The sequence below is a fragment of the Stereum hirsutum genome, assembly GCF_000264905.1.
Source record: "Stereum hirsutum FP-91666 SS1 unplaced genomic scaffold STEHIscaffold_2, whole genome shotgun sequence".
Taxonomy (NCBI): domain Eukaryota; kingdom Fungi; phylum Basidiomycota; class Agaricomycetes; order Russulales; family Stereaceae; genus Stereum; species Stereum hirsutum.
Window position 1 is genome coordinate 1,555,505 of NW_006763132.1, and position 15,256 is coordinate 1,570,760.

General features: G+C 50.7%; 5 protein-coding genes across 5 annotated transcripts; 4 read left to right on the forward strand and 1 right to left on the reverse strand.

Moving 5' to 3' along the window:
* The first annotated feature begins 295 nt into the window (after positions 1–295).
* On the forward strand, positions 296–3,124 carry STEHIDRAFT_144483 (peptidase). The gene is made up of 19 exons (XM_007299799.1): positions 296–567; positions 633–670; positions 732–781; positions 866–976; positions 1,038–1,051; positions 1,117–1,161; positions 1,219–1,302; positions 1,359–1,413; positions 1,477–1,489; positions 1,544–1,590; positions 1,673–1,770; positions 1,868–1,945; positions 2,005–2,078; positions 2,152–2,209; positions 2,275–2,281; positions 2,349–2,373; positions 2,427–2,470; positions 2,563–2,611; positions 2,700–3,124. The coding sequence occupies exons 1-19, from the start codon at positions 337–339 to the stop codon at positions 2,794–2,796; spliced, it is 1,218 nt and encodes a 405-aa protein (XP_007299861.1). The 5' UTR covers positions 296–336; the 3' UTR covers positions 2,797–3,124.
* Positions 3,125–3,395: 271 nt separating this feature from the next.
* On the forward strand, positions 3,396–5,763 carry STEHIDRAFT_118219 (peptidase). The gene is made up of 19 exons (XM_007299800.1): positions 3,396–3,604; positions 3,681–3,718; positions 3,775–3,824; positions 3,886–3,996; positions 4,051–4,064; positions 4,116–4,160; positions 4,221–4,304; positions 4,361–4,415; positions 4,475–4,519; positions 4,584–4,598; positions 4,663–4,760; positions 4,826–4,903; positions 4,974–5,050; positions 5,106–5,163; positions 5,231–5,237; positions 5,301–5,322; positions 5,371–5,414; positions 5,476–5,524; positions 5,607–5,763. Exons 1-19 carry the CDS (start codon positions 3,458–3,460, stop codon positions 5,710–5,712), a joined length of 1,143 nt encoding a protein of 380 aa, XP_007299862.1. The 5' UTR covers positions 3,396–3,457; the 3' UTR covers positions 5,713–5,763.
* Positions 5,764–6,144: 381 nt separating this feature from the next.
* STEHIDRAFT_72757 (homoaconitase) lies at positions 6,145–8,492 on the forward strand. Its single transcript, XM_007299381.1, has 2 exons — positions 6,145–6,326; positions 6,389–8,492. The coding sequence occupies exons 1-2, from the start codon at positions 6,271–6,273 to the stop codon at positions 8,370–8,372; spliced, it is 2,040 nt and encodes a 679-aa protein (XP_007299443.1). The 5' UTR covers positions 6,145–6,270; the 3' UTR covers positions 8,373–8,492.
* A 230-nt stretch (positions 8,493–8,722) lies between these two features.
* On the forward strand, positions 8,723–12,008 carry STEHIDRAFT_128044 (UvrD-helicase-domain-containing protein; the record flags this gene model as incomplete). Its single annotated transcript, XM_007299801.1, has 17 exons — positions 8,723–8,768; positions 8,841–8,905; positions 8,964–9,211; positions 9,275–9,625; positions 9,678–9,769; positions 9,819–9,869; positions 9,927–10,016; positions 10,093–10,263; positions 10,320–10,420; positions 10,488–10,589; positions 10,651–10,815; positions 10,898–11,241; positions 11,298–11,379; positions 11,448–11,514; positions 11,576–11,627; positions 11,688–11,823; positions 11,892–12,008. The coding sequence occupies 17 exons, from the start codon at positions 8,723–8,725 to the stop codon at positions 12,006–12,008; spliced, it is 2,280 nt and encodes a 759-aa protein (XP_007299863.1).
* Positions 12,009–13,641: 1,633 nt separating this feature from the next.
* Positions 13,642–14,248, reverse strand: STEHIDRAFT_152718 (uncharacterized protein; the record flags this gene model as incomplete). Its single annotated transcript, XM_007299802.1, has 3 exons — positions 13,642–14,037; positions 14,091–14,126; positions 14,183–14,248. 3 exons carry the CDS (start codon positions 14,246–14,248, stop codon positions 13,642–13,644), a joined length of 498 nt encoding a protein of 165 aa, XP_007299864.1.
* Positions 14,249–15,256: the final 1,008 nt, after the last annotated feature.

The following is a 15,256-nucleotide window of genomic DNA, read 5'->3' on the forward strand; positions in this document are numbered from 1 at the left end:
TGTCCGTTCTCCACTACTGCGGTTCCCTCTAGGCCATCATCAGTTACCCTTTCCTCGACGTTGAAGGTTGAACGTCGAGTCATTCATCTTCTGCGCACGCTGTCGTTCCGCGGCTTTCCCGCAGGTGCGATAGCCAAAATGTACACTGTTTCTGGGGTGGCCGAACCTGTGCGCCTACCTACCTCGTGTACCTTACCTTCGATCACGGTTCCTTACCTCATTGCTTCCGACGGTGAGTTCGGAAGACGATAAATATAAGAGCACGCTATCCTTCTCTTACTAGGCCCCCGTGCTTCCTCCCTCTCATTTGGTTGTCGGTACTTGAACAACGCGATTATGAGAGTCACTTTGGTTGCCTTGGCTAGCGCCGTCCACTTTGTCGCGTCCGTCATCGCGTCTTCTGACTTTCAGCTTCCGTTGACACTCAATGGCCTCATCGACGAGTCTACTTTCACTCTCGATCCTGGATTCGTCAATGAAGCTGGCTTTGACTTCAGTATTCTCGGCAACCAACGTTTGGTGGAGCTGGAAGACGGCTCTGTAGCATGGATGACCGAGTTAGACAAGGTTGACAGAATAGTGCGACTACGAAGGCTTGTGATGTTGCTGAGAGTTCGTTCTTTGTTTCGTAGATCAAGATGAAGGCTCAAGGTCACTGGTTCGTCGACATGTGAGTCGTTCAACAATATTTCATGCCGTAGTACGATTATTGACCAGACTACCCTCTTCAGCACGGAAACACAGGACTTGGGCTCGCTTTCCCATCTCCGCAAGACGTTCAGTGAGTTCGTTGCAATTGAGAAATCTACCCGGTCCCAGCGACTTGTTGTGCTGAATTGAATAACGCTGTGTTCCTGTATCGCAGACTTCCCCACGAAGATGAACGCCTCGGAAAAGGTCAAGAAGGTGATCGGAACCCTTTCTACTGAGCTTCCGATTTCGGTCTTGGAGAAGATGACGGGATACTTCACGAGATGTGCGTCCCAACTTGCTCTCGCACAAAAATTGATACACTACGAACTGAATTGTATACTCAGACTATATGTCCAAGGTGCCGCTCCTCATTTCGGATTGTCGAGGCCCATGTTACAGCTTTGCTGACGCAGTTACATCCAGACTGGGCGCGAGAGTCAGGCATATTTGGCCTCGAAAATTGAAGAGGTATGGTACTCTCGTATACTCTTGCCTCGCTCAGCTCATCAATCCGGGTACACTCAGGTTACCACCAGCTACGCCTCCCCAGCCCTTCAAAGTCTCATCACACAGACGGAGTTCAAACATATATGGGGCCAGAATAGCATCGTAAGCTCTGACTTCTGTTTAAGTGAACATGCAGAGACGCTAACAAAGACTATTAGATTGTTCGCATCAACGGATCCGCGCCAACCGACGATGGAGTCGTCGTAATCAGTGGTATGCTCTTCTGCCGCGCACTCAGCTCTTGCCCTTGTTTATATTTTTCGATATCTATTTCAGCTCATCAGGATAGGTGATCAAACATACCTTACGAGACATTCATTCGCGTTTATTCCTGTTCGCATAGTACAAACAAGATTCCCTGGCTACGCTCTCCTGGCGCGGACGACGATGGTACGACCGTAGCTATCATCATTCGAATTCATGACCGCTGACCCCTTTCTCTCACTACCAATTCATTTTGCTATCCTCTCAGGTTCTGGTACTGTCACAATCTTGGAGGCTTACCGTGGTCTCATCGCCGCGGACTTCCGACCGGTTCAGAACGTCGAATTCCACTGGTACGCTGCCGAGGTATGGTCAGGGTTTCCTACCCATCTCCGCTTATCACCAGCTGTGGTTCTCGCTCTCCAGTCAGGTAGCTTACTATGTATTGTGTTCACGTCTGCAGGAGGGTGGGCTTCTGGGATCTCAAGCTGTAGTCTCTGCATACGAGAAGGCTGGCGCGAACGTCCTTGCTCAGATACAGGTCTGCCTATATTCTCGTGTGCACGAGTGACTGTCAGATTTTTGACGGCTTCTACACAGTTTGACATGACGGCTTGGGTGGCGAATGGGTCTGAAGAGGTGATCGGGATCTACAGAAAGTTCGTGGATGATGAGTAAGTGTTTTCCCCGCGCCTCATCTTATGTTGAATCGCAGTGTTTGATACGATATATGATGTATCGTTATAGCTTGACCGAATTCAACAAGAGACTCGTTGATGAGTATTTGGACATACCCTGGGTAGAGGTAAGAACTTGTGCAGAATGCCATGATTCTGTGTTCTGACTGATCTTGGGGTGGCATATAAACAGAGCGCTCGTAAGTCCTTTCATTTCTCTTCCAAACTCCTGAATCATGTTATTGACTGGCCATTCACAATACTCAGTTCCCGGAAGAGCTGGAAGCGATCAGTGCGTGATTACCGCCTTGTCCTCGTAAAACCATGCTCACTGCTACATTGTAGCATGTCCTGGCATAAAGCCGGGTACTCTTCTTCCTTCGCCTGTGGTAAGTAATTTCCACAGCCCCGTCATTGAAGCATATCTCATGTCTTTGTTCCGACACTCACTTTCTCCTCGCTTGCTCTGTTTCTGGAACAGAGGGAGCTTGGGAGCAGATGTCACGCGATGATGTCCACTCTGAACGCGAGTACGTCTTGTCCTCCTCTAAGCATAGCGTTACTCTTTCTTTCAAGCTGAAGACGCTGACTGGTTCTCTTTTCTTCTTTTCGCACCAGTGCCATCGATGTCTCCGACGAGTTCAGCTTTGATCATATTGTTAGGTTTTCCAAGCTGGCGGTCGCTTTCGCTGTCGAACTCGGCGGATGGGAGTAAGCGGGTGGATTTGTAAACGTCAGGCTTGAGGCGATGGTAGAGATGCCTGTTAGAGGTGTGGATTGGGATGACCATTCGGTTTGACGTTATTTGTGGCCAGTTATGGATGGCGTATGTGGTGGGTGTTGTATCCTGGCCACATCTATTGTAGTCCCTTCAGCCGATATTTTCAAGGTATAAGCCACTCCCACTCTTCACAGCTAGACAAGATGTCCGTTCTGCATTCCCTAGTGCCACTTGGGTATCAGTTCCGGGCGGCGATCCTTCCCGCCGTCGGATGTAGGCCTTATCACTGTCCGCATTATCTCAGTCTCGAATTGGTCCCGACATGATACCACATGCTCCCATATGCGTATTTGAACGTCCGGGCTCAGAATCTCTTTGATTTTCTGGTTGTGTCAAGTCGGCGCAGCCATACTCATGGGCATTGACCGGCCAGCCCTACCTTACTGACGCCGGCAGGAACCATCAATGTGCATTGATATAAAGGAATGGAAGAGCCCGTCATCCGTGCATCCTTGGCTTCCTGTTCTTCCTCTGTTACAACTTGCAGGCTACCATGAAGTCCTGGCTTCGTACCTCGGTTTTGATCTCTGCTGCTGTATTGCATGTTACGTCTTCTCCGGTGACAGGCCCGTTCGCCAATGAGGAACAGATCCCAATGACTATCGAGGATTCTTCCAAGCTGTATGGGCCTGAGGATTCGTCTTTTGACTTTGCGGGAAACTTCGATTTCGGGACTCTCACTAGCCAACGATTAGTTCAATTTGAAGATGGTCTCGTCCAGTCGATGACCGAATGGGAAAAGGTGTGTATTTGTATTCATAGTGATTTTGAAGATACATAGCGGCTCGCTGACCTCGTTTGGTTGTTTATGAACCCAGATCCAAGCATGGGCAAGCGGTCTCAAGTTCTTCGATATGTAAGTTTTATTTACAGGGTACTGTCCTCAAAAGTCTATTGACATGAGATCTTCAGTACGGAAACACCGAATCTGGGAACAGTCAGCGGACTTCGTCGCAAACACGGTTTGTACGCTTTCCTACCGTCAGTTTCTCTCCTATAGCTGATTGTCCGTTCGACGTATAGTCTACCCCGAGATCTCTAGCGCAGATGAGAAAGTCACGAAAGTAATCAAGACGCTCTCCACGGATCTGCCCTCCCGTATTCTTGAAGAATTTACTAGTTTCTACACAAGATGTATGATGCTTTTTTTGCGTCTTCTATGCAGAACGCTCATAATATATATACCAGATTATACAAGCAAGGTACCATAGCATTATGCCCTTCGAAATCTGCAGGCACTTATATAGATCAAGACTGGTCATGACAGTGCGCTGTGGCTGGCTTCGAAGATAGCTGAGGTGCTGAATCTCTGCATCTGAAGACGTATCTCAACACTGAGACTCTTTGAGCACCAATAGGTCACAGAAGCGAATGCTCCGAAAGGGCTTCGAGAACGCATCACGCAGACTACATTTCCGCATTCATGGGGACAACAGTCTATCGTGAGTCGCACCGCAATTTTATCCGTCTCGCCAAGGCTCGCTGATCATTATCTTAGATTGTGCGCATCAACGGATCCTCGCCGACCGACGATGGAGTTATTATCATGAGCTGTACGAGCCTGATATGATCTCTGAAGCTCTGGCATAGCAGTCTAACCACTTCCTTCAAGCTCACATTGACAGCGCGAACTTTGTTCCTTGGATGCGAGCTCCTGGTAGGTCCAGGACCATCCATATTTCATTTTATCTTTCATGTACGCTGACTTTCCACAACTGCAGGTGCTGATGACGATGGCGAGTCATATTTCACCATAACTAGACGAATTTGCGAATACTCATATATTTTCTCTACTCTTAGGTTCTGGAACTGTGACTATCCTCGAAGCATACCGTGCGCTACTTGCCGCAGACTTTCACCCCCTAGAAAACGTCGAGTTTCACTGGTATTCTGCGGAGGTAAGCCTCGTACTGCCACAGGACATTCTAGTGCTGAGGGGAGACTACGTTTGTCCAAACTATAGGAGGCAGGCCTCTTAGGATCGCAGGCGGTGGCGCACGCTTATGAGGTCCAAGGGGTCAATGTTCTCGCACAGATCCAGGCATGTCATGTCATTCGATACTCTCTTACACAGTCTGTTCACGCGCGATTCGCCTTTGAATTATTTGAAGTTCGATATGACGGCCTGGATCATGAAAGGGACCCGAGAGGAATTCGGCATCATTAAAGACCAGTGGATTGACGAGAGGTTAGTCCTACACTTCCGGCCCTCGATTTAACACACGACTGAAACAACCTTGAAGCTTGACCGAATTCAACAAGAAGCTCGTCGAGACCTACCTTGATATACCTTGGGTAGAAGTACGTCTTATGATTTTGGTCGTCAATGCGCTATCACATTCGTTACTAATCCACCATCCGTATCCAGACAACTTGTAAGCTTTTTGACTGCGATATTCTCCATACGTGCATATGACATTTATCTTCTATTATTCCAGGCGGCTACGCATGCAGTGATCAGTAGGTGTTCGATGTTGAGTTGTTGTGCATGCACTGATTCTGTCGCAGTGCACCATGGAACAAAGCAAAGTATCCCTCCTCGTTCGTAGCTGGTACGTTAATCAAAACTTGACGGTCAACACCGTACTCACTCCAAATGTAACGGCCGATTAGAGGGCACATTCGAGAACTGGAATCGTGCAAACGCGCACAGGGCATACGAGTAAGTCGTTTTCGAATTAACTTTCCCATATTGATGACCTCCATACCTTTCTCTTAACCGCGTGCTCTCCTTTCTCATGCAGCGCGATCGACATCTCGGATGAATTCAGCTGGTCACACCTACTTCAATTCTCAAAGATGGCCGTCGCATGGGCGATCGAGTTAGGAGGATGGGAGACAAGTACCTGACGAGATGCCTAGTATTAGTTGAATGCTTACTGGATGTCTGCCACTTGATGTCCCTAAGTAATACTCTAGAAGCTGTGGTGAATCACTTATTCTAAGTAACTGCAGTAAAGTCCGCTTGGGGCACCTGGTAGTTTAGTTGAAGGAGATGGAATGAGTCAAGTCGGTGTAGAGTGGCGTAGAAAGGTGGTGAAGTAAGGCAAGCGTTTTGATTGGCGGCCACACCAGCTACCCCTTGAGTAGGGTTAGGTCTAAATCTGATCAGAACTTTGGATCGAAGAAATTGTCTGGCTTCGCCACAACTGACTTCGCCCAAGGCACTTCCGGTATGCATAATCACACCCTTTCGTTTCCTTGTCATCGGGATTCATGAAATGATATGTGACAATTCTCTAGTTTGCCATGCGCTCGTTATGGCGCTCAGTGCTCGGCGCGAAGAGACAGTTTGCGACGGTCTCCTCCACCACTCCTCCAATACCCCAGACCGTGATTGAGAAGGTCGTTCAAAAATATGCTGTCGGCCTCCCAGAGGGAAAGGTCGTCAAGGCAGGCGACTATGTTATGATTCGACCAGAGCATGTCATGACTCATGACAACACAGGACCTGTGATATCCAAGTGCGTCGGACACTCCTTATTCACTCTGACGATGCTTAAGGATGCCATGCCATGCTTCTCAGGTTCAACTCCATTGGTGCCAGCCGAATTAACAATCCAAGACAACTAGTCTTTACTCTGGATCATGACGTTCAGAACAAGTCGACCAAGAACCTTGCGAAATACTATAACATCGAGACCTTTGCCCGCAAGCACTCTGTCGACTTCTTCCCCGCAGGACGCGGTATCGGTCACCAGATTCTCGTCGAGGAAGGCTATGCCTTTCCCTATACCATGACTGTGGCGTCAGATAGCCACAGTAACATGTATGGAGGCGTAGGCTGCGTCGGAACACCTATCGTCAGGACGGATGCTGCTGCTATCTGGGCCACCGGAAAAACCTGGTGGCAAGTTCCACGCATGATCAAGGTCGAGCTTCGAGGGCATCTCGCTCCAGGAGTCACTGGAAAGGATGTCATTGTCGCACTCTGTGGTTCATTCAACCAGGACGAAGTGCTCAACGCGGCCCTCGAGTTCACAGGCGACGGTATCGCTGCTCTCTCTGTCGATGACAGGCTAGCGATTTCGAACATGACTACGGAGTGGGGTGCCCTTGTCGGCCATTTCCCTGTCGATGATACGCTGTTGGAATGGTATGAAGGCGTACTCAAGCGGTTAGAGCTCCGGACATTTGCATCAGCAACGGACTCTTCTATCCCACCACCACCAGAGCACCCTCGTATCAACCGCCAAAGATTGGACTCTGTGCGTGCCAACCGCCTGGCTTCAGATCCTGGAGCCGAGTATGCTTCGCATCTCGTTCTGGACCTTGCCACACTCGTGCCACACGTTTCCGGACCCAACTCCGTCAAAATCTCCACCCCTCTCCCCGAGCTCGAAGCCTCGCATGTCCCAATCCAAAAGGCTTATCTCGTGAGTTGCACCAACTCACGCGTTTCGGACATCGCTGCCGCCGCAGCTGTCGTCCGTGGCCACAAAATTGCACCCGGAGTGGAATTCTACATCGCCGCCGCCAGTTCCGCTGTACAACAAGAGAGCGAGCGCCTGGGTGACTGGGATGCTCTCGTTCAGAGCGGCGCAAAGACCCTTCCCGCTGGATGCGGCCCTTGCATCGGTCTCGGCGTCGGTCTGCTCGAGGAGGGGCAGACTGGTATCAGTGCGACGAACCGAAATTACAAGGGTCGCATGGGCCACCCCAATGCTCAAGCATATCTCGCTAGTCCTGCTGTGGTCGCCGCCAGCGCCATAAAGGGATATATCTGCAGTCCTGACTCGCTTGACCCCGCCGCACTCCCTCCCACGAAGGCCCCTACCTTCTTTGCTAACACTCCTGATGCGGCGGCAGCATCGAAAACTGCGGCAGCCGCTAACGAGCCTATACTCCCCGAGTTTCCTACATCGTTCAGTGGGCCCCTCCTTTTCACTCCCCAAGACAATCTTAACACGGACGGCATCTACCCCGGGAAATACACCTATCAGGACGATATAACTCTCGAGCGTCAGGCCCAAGTCGTCATGGAGAACTACGATCCAACTTTCGCGTCCCTCGTCGCATCCATCCGAGAGAAGCAAGCACCGACCGCATCGCCCTCCAACTCAGGGGCCAAGCAGGGTATCATACTCGTAGCAGGCTACAACCTCGGCACTGGATCTTCTCGCGAACAAGCTGCTACAGCGCTCAAAGCAGCTGGTATACCCCTCGTGATCGCAGGTTCCTTCGGCGATATTTTCAAACGCAACTCGATCAACAACGGTCTCGTCTGCATCGAGTCTCCGGAGCTCATCGCTGACCTCACCAATGCTTATGCTAAGGATGGGAAGAGGGGAGCTGGTGGCAAAGACGGAGAGTTGACCGTGAACAAGGGACTGGAGATCTCGGTCAGCATGAAGGATGGGACAGTCGTGGTGAAGGGTCTGGAGGGTGGTGAGAAGAACTATATCATCAAGCCGGTTGGACCTAGCGTGCAGGAGTTGTGGATCTGTGGAGGGTTGGAGGGATATATCCTCAAATCCATACAGGCCGATTCGCCAGCGGCGTCCCCATGAGGACTCACATCTATTCTTTATTCTGGGAACCTTCGATGTAGGACCACACGACTTCTCGTACTATGTATCAATAGCTTATAATATTTGCCCAAGAATGTCGTGTGCGGCTGCCCTAATAACCACACTCGCTATCATGAGGTACCGAGTGAACAAGTTAGAAAATGACCCTAACCCGAGACTCGAGGCAGGGAGAAGCCGATCACGTGGATATTCCCTGGGACGCGACGCGACGCGGTTGTGGCTCTTGTGTCTTGCCATCGCCCATATGAGGCTTTGTGTATGCGAGCAATCGGCTTCGCCCTCTTACCCTTTCCAAGAAACACTCATCTGGCCTCAGGAAGCTTTGAATCATGGTCGACTATATCACAGCGTCATTGAACCCATCACAAGAGAAAGGCAGGCCACAACTCACCATTGCCGCCCAGTTCATATCGCAAGCCTGAATACTGATCTTACGCTGCGCTCTAGCCGTCCGTCACTGTCCGGACATCCCACTTCAGATTTTGGCTGGTCCAGGAAGTGGAAAGACCAAAGTCTGAGACAATCTTTCTTTCACTGAAACGACTTCTGATAACTGTCGGTGAACCTCAGGTTCTCACATCGCGAATCGCACACCTCATTCTTCATCATCGTATTCCTCCCTCAGCGATATGCGCCGTAACGTTCACCAACAAGGCTGCAAACGAGATGAAGGAACGACTTTCAAAACTAATAGGCAGGGACTGGACCTACCAGATCAAGATGGGAACATTCCATGCGCTCTGCGCTCTCTTCTTGCGGCGACATGGCACGTTGGCTGGAGTTGACTCCAATTTCACGATCTGTGATGCTGACGAAAGGTGCGATTTTTCCATATTTGCTGGCAGTTGTTAGATTACGAATGTTTGGTTATTCTTCACCAGTGAGAAGCTGATCACGAAGTTGGTCAAGCCCCGGCTAGAGGAATGGGAAGCAAAGGGGATCACGGTCAAGGCGAAGACCGTCATGTCCGTCATTTCTAAAGCCAAAGCCCAAGGCCATAATCCACAACAGTACCTTCGATTCTCTGTCGCGAAGGACGGCATAATACCGCCCAATCCACCGCCTCCCGATCCCCTCACAGTCATGTTCGCTGAGGTCTACACGGACTACCAAAAGACGTTGAGGAAAAGCAACAGCCTCGACTTCGATGACCTCCTCGTATATGGTGTGAAACTATTCAGGGGCCACGACAAAGTGGTCTCGTGGTGTCGCCATGTACTTGTTGATGAATTGTAAGTTGTTCTTTCTTCAGAGCTATTGACGGTCGACCGACCGTGCTCTCAGTCAAGATACGAACACAATGCAGTACGCAATCATGAAGCATCTTGCGACCCACCACACCTCCGTTACCGTCGTGGGCGATCCAGATCAATCCAGTGCGTCGATAATTCTTGCGTCAACCTCTACCAACTAACCTGCTCCAAGTCTACGGCTGGCGTTCAGCGGACGTGGCCAATCTGAAGAAGATGCAAAAAGGTTAGCCCTCTATAAACACATTCCGTCTTGCTATATTGTGAACTAACCCATCATTAGACTTTTCCACAACGGAACAGATTTTTCTGGAAGAAAACTACAGATCAACAGCTTCCATTCTTGCTGTAAGCCTGGCTATTGTCTCGAAAGGTATTTCACTTGTTCTTTGGTACCGTACTATCTGAGTATATGCGTTAGCTGACCCCCTCCTACCGTCTCGAAACAGACAAAACACGTATACCCAAGTCTCTACATACATCACATCCACACGGGACCATCCCAATGCTAGGTACATTTCGCGACGAGAAGATGGAGGCTCAGTTCATCGCCACGGAAACCAAGCGTCTTGTTGCAGCAAGCGGCGGCATGTTTGAATGGAAGGATTTTGTTATCCTGTGTATGCGTCTCTATATCCCTTTATGCTCTATGATCTCGCTGACCGTCTCACTCTAGTGCGTTTTAATGCGCTCTCTCGCGCCCTCGAAGCTGCTCTACAAAAGGAAGGCATCCCCAACCGAGTTTTGAACGGACATAAATTCTTTGAACGGATTGAGGTGAACATATCACCACCCAACCTTGTCAGAGTTGTAGTTGCACCCTCTTACTTATACCGACGTACAGATCAAGGACCTCTTGGCTTATCTCCAGACTGTCGACAATCCCCTCTTCGTCCCTGCTTTCGTTCGGTGCATAAACACACCTCCACGCACCATTGGCGAAAAGGTCGGCAAAGTATTTCATCGCGAAGAGTTTTCAAGCTCATACTTTGATGGTTCACCTCTAGTCCGTGAACGAGATACTTGCCAGAGCAGAAAAGGACAAGATTTCGCCACTGACTCTCCTTGAGGGCATATACGATAGCAAAATGCCAGACATCAAACCCGCTGTAAAGCGCAAGATAGGGAGTTTCGTGCCGACCATTCGGAAGCTTCGCAAGCTCGCTAACTCGGTACATCCCACCCCCACTAGCTCTTACCTCACAGCACGCTCTTTCGATCTATTGCTGATCAGTGGCAATTGCTATTGTTTAGGGAACGCCCCCAGCAGACCTCATACGCGAGCTGCTCGAGCTCACAGCTTACGAAGGATACCTCAAGAAGCTATTTCCGGACTGGGAGACCCGATGGGAGAACGTCCAGGAGTTGATCACCTTCGCAGCTCAACCTCAGGAAACCATACGCATGGATCTCGACGCAGTGGAAGTGCCACAAGCATCTCAGTCACAGGACCAATCTCAATCGCAAGAACAGGACAACATCGAGATGTATGATCTTGAGCAAGATGGCTTTATGGTTGTCGATGAGCCTGCGAGCGAAGTCAAAGGAAAGGAGAAGGAGAAGCCCGTTACTACACCTCCCAAAACTGAACAAGGACTGTGAGTCGACCCCACTCATACGCTTCAAGGAACCTCTTCTGAACTAAGGACTATAGACTCGAGACCCCGCTGCGCACTTTCCTGCAAGCGTCTATGCTGTCAACTGACTCAGAGACCAGAGAAGACGGTGACAAGAATGTAAGACTTCGGAACTTTCGCTTTCACTTCCGCTTTCGATCTTACCCAGACCCTGCTCTCGTCACCAGAAAGTCACAATCTCGACATGCCACGCAGCGAAGGGACTGGAATGGCCTGTCGTTTTCGTTCCCGCAGGTGCGCCAATTTCCGTCCTCATGTCCGAAGTAGACGCGGCATCTCACACGAGATATTCTAGTCGAGAAAGACATCTTTCCCTTTTACCGAACGGAGGATACTGAAGAAGAACGGTACGCGCTGGCATGCTCGATCACACAGGCTGTCCTAGCTGACGCTTAATTTCTCCACAGGCGTCTTCTGTACGTGGCATGTACCAGGGCGCAAGGTCTGCTGTACATTTCCAACGTGGTAGGCCGTATGCACGGAGGCAAGGTCAAGTTCACACAAGTCTCGGAATTCATATCCGCCGTGCTCAAAGATGACCTTGTGCGCTTCCTCATCTCCGGTTCTCAAAGTTGACACTGATCTCAGACTCACTGTTCATCTGGCCACAGACCTTGACGACGACCCAGCCTCCAGCGATGAACTACCCGGAAGTCGAGGTCATCTCGCGTGTGCTTCGACAACCATGTCCTTCGATAGAAGATATCAACAAGAGAATGCGCGAATAGTAAGTATTGTCCCTCTCTTTTGGCCGGCGTTCTTGTTGCTCACGTTCACGATCTATCGCGGTAAGTGAGAAAGCAGGCGTACACGTTCGCCGGGGGGAAACCTTGATGCAAATGCCCCAGCAGGCGCCACAGTATCAAAGTCACGTTATTGACGTCCACCGGGATGCCGAACAGAGTACGATGTACTCGACCGAGTTCAAGAGTTAGTCTCACGTAAATCATCCTTCTTTATACCACATCTAGCTGACTAGCTATCGGTGTTTCTCGTTATCCGAATGGTTTTACAGGCGGAAAGAAGATTTTGGAATCAGGGAGCGTAGAGCCTAATGACCCTGCGATGCCTCAACAAACAGCTGGCGCCTCCACTTCCCGCATCGTCACAGTCGCTGCTTCCACACCACCAATGGATGACGCCCAGCCCGACGACCCGAGAGTCTCAGCTTTCCTGGCACGTAAGGCGGAGAAAGCCCAGACTCGAGCACTGCCCAGAGTCGCATCTCCCTCCCGCCGTAAACCTCCCTCCAAGATCGCCACCACATCTCTTACTCATGACCTGGAGCATGAGCCCATGCCGCCCCCACCTACAGCCTCTCCGCCTGGCCATCGCAATCGGAACAGCTACCAGACCGATGTTTCTACCCCGCCTTCTACTCAAGCTTCGACGTCGACGAGGCCTCTACCAGTCGCCATAATCGCTCACGCTACAGCATCGGGGCCCAGTTCTACGTCGCAGAAAGGGAGGTCAAAACCTCAAACCGCCCCCCAAGCTCGATCTTCGGGGGCTTCGCCTCCTCGAGCCGGCCCATCACGCATATCTGCGAATACATCCCCTCGAAAGACAAAGTCCTCACTGTCAACTGCCCTACCACGAATCCGAGCACAAGTGGCCCCTCAAACACACCACCATCACCCCACTATCGCCCCACACTCTTCGTCCCCAAGTCTTCCATCATCACACACCGTCTCTTCATCTCCCGCTGCTGACCCTCCGGGACCAGTCGCCGGTGTAAAGAGACGTCTGGGTATGGGTCGACCTCACACTGGGTACTCGAACAAGAAGTTCAAGCCGCCCGGACAGTGATGATGATGAGGAACCTCGATGCCTGAGCCATGACGCGGACATGTTTCTGCTATTTTCTTGTGTTGTGTTAACGTTGACAAGTCCGAAGCATTATCTCATTGTTGCTATGATGTATGGAGTACATATGTATCATACCAGATCGAAGAGAGCATTTATGTAGTGATAAGAAAAGGGCCCGAAAAGACTACAAATACGGTCCAAAAGTTCACTCGTCATCTCAGGAAAGGCAAGTCCACTGTATAAGCTAGACGACATTCGGTTCGTCCCGATCAAAATCTATGGAGAGAGTCGAAGATTAGTACGCAAGAACAAAGGGCAAGTCAAAAGACAGAGAGTAAGATCAGTAGTCCAAAAGTTATCCGCAACCTCTTTGAGGGATTGGTAGTCTAACATGCTATTGACTAGAGCATCATATCGAATGGAGAAAAAAGGGCGCTGGCAAATAAAGCGGAAGTCTCACCTCAAAGCAGTGCCATGACACAGTCAGTAATGGCATCTCCACTCGCGTTCGCTCCGGTAAAAATAGGTAGAGAAGCGTATGGAGTCCGTGCCTCACGGAGCGTTGTTGCGAGGGGGGTGTTGTTGGTAGACGGGGTGAGTGCCATAGCCCTGATGGGCGTGCTCGTGGTTGGACATCATCGGTTGGGGCATCGAGCGAGTATTGGACATGGTCATGTTGGGAGACGCGAGAGGATGGTGGTGCATCTGTGTAACTGGTGGCTCGACTTGTGCAGCAGGGGATTGAGACTGAGGAATGGGAAGAGAATCTTGTTGAGAGTGAGATGACGATGCGAGGGGAGGAGAGGCCGAAAGTGAGGAAGAATGTTTCGGTTTGTCCTTGCCGGTGGGTCCTTTGCCAAGTGTGGGGCGATTCGCTGGGGGGAGGTTCAGCGCCGCTCTGAGAGTCTTGTTCTCCTCCTCCAGTTCCTCTACCCGTTGTTCAAGGGCCTAGAAGGTAAACATTGAGCACAGGCAAAGGATGGACTTTTGCGAGATCTCACTTGTAAATGAGCTGCTCGGCGAGCACGAAACGCACGCTAAAGGCCAATTGATGATTAGTGAAAGTCTGATGCTCGAGTGCAGAGGTGCGTACTTGAATATCCCGAGCCCTACTTGGCGGGAGCGCCTCATTTCTCTTCCTACCACGAGTGCTCGACATGGATGCGAGAAATCTCAGAAGAGGGGCGGGTGGCAAGTATCAGGTGCATCCCACGGCCGCACCGGGTGAAAAATTGGCTGGCTAACGTGCCAGAGCACTGCTGATACGTCTGCAAAGGGCGCAAGGACAGATTTCGGCGGTCAGTGTGGCGTACCGAGCGCTGTGATGCCCGACGCTGAACACTCACCGACGTCGAACGGGATGGAGAGCAGAGAGCGCCTGTCGCTCAATTTGCCATCGCTAGCGCCCTCGGCGATGGCCGTCAGCGGAACTTGAATATACCTGGACCACAAGGCAGAAACAGACACCGTTCGTTACCTTCATCAATCCCTAGTTATCTTCGGTACATATAGCTACTTGTAGTCGTGAGCTCACATCTATGTGCCGCCTCAATACACTTCTTCGCTCATGCGTCGTTCCAAAGAATCACATAAAACCACTGCCTGTGCATATCATAGCCCCGCCTCGTGTTTACAACGAGGTCGCTTTGCTCCATGGGTGACGGTATGAAATACAATCGCCACGAGAGCTTCGACGACCCAAATCTTTTATCATTTTGTGCTGCTTATTTTTCAGCGTTTCCGTGATCACCACTCAGCCTGTCAGTCTTGACGCTGATGGCTGCGCTGTCGAAATAACCCCCACGAGCGTCACATCAGACGATAACCTTTGCACCGTCTCTTTCGTGCACTCTCCGCTCGATCTTTCGACAGCACGCAAACATCCCCTGTTCCTGCAGCATACCTCTTGATATAGCAGGTCTCTCTATCACGCTTCGGATCTTCTCACCCCAAGGAGCACTAGCGGGCACGGGCCTATCTCCGGTCGACCTTAGCCCAAGGCTACTTACAGTACCCCAGACCTCGAGCATGCCTGCAGGTCGTCGAATCGACAAGGACGACTACTTACACTCTTGGGAGGCCTTCGATAAAATCTTCTCTGCCCAACCCGTGTCACCAGACAGCCCAGAAGATAGCCCCTTCTACTACAGCCCACTATCCTCACGCG

Excerpts from the sequence above, each read along its gene's own strand:
- STEHIDRAFT_72757 (XM_007299381.1), top strand. The coding sequence starts at position 6,271 with ATGATTCGACCAGAGCATGTCATGACTCATGACAACACAGGACCTGTG. Across the intron at positions 6,327-6,388 it reads ACAGGACCTGTGATATCCAA|GTTCAACTCCATTGGTGCCA; the intron begins GTGCGTCGGACA and ends CATGCTTCTCAG.
- STEHIDRAFT_144483 (XM_007299799.1), top strand. The coding sequence starts at position 337 with ATGAGAGTCACTTTGGTTGCCTTGGCTAGCGCCGTCCACTTTGTCGCG. Across the intron at positions 1,591-1,672 it reads TCCTGGCGCGGACGACGATG|GTTCTGGTACTGTCACAATC; the intron begins GTACGACCGTAG and ends CTATCCTCTCAG. Across the intron at positions 2,471-2,562 it reads CTCTTCTTCCTTCGCCTGTG|AGGGAGCTTGGGAGCAGATG; the intron begins GTAAGTAATTTC and ends TTTCTGGAACAG.
- STEHIDRAFT_118219 (XM_007299800.1), top strand. The coding sequence starts at position 3,458 with ATGACTATCGAGGATTCTTCCAAGCTGTATGGGCCTGAGGATTCGTCT. Across the intron at positions 3,719-3,774 it reads GGTCTCAAGTTCTTCGATAT|TACGGAAACACCGAATCTGG; the intron begins GTAAGTTTTATT and ends TGAGATCTTCAG. Across the intron at positions 4,305-4,360 it reads CATGGGGACAACAGTCTATC|ATTGTGCGCATCAACGGATC; the intron begins GTGAGTCGCACC and ends TCATTATCTTAG.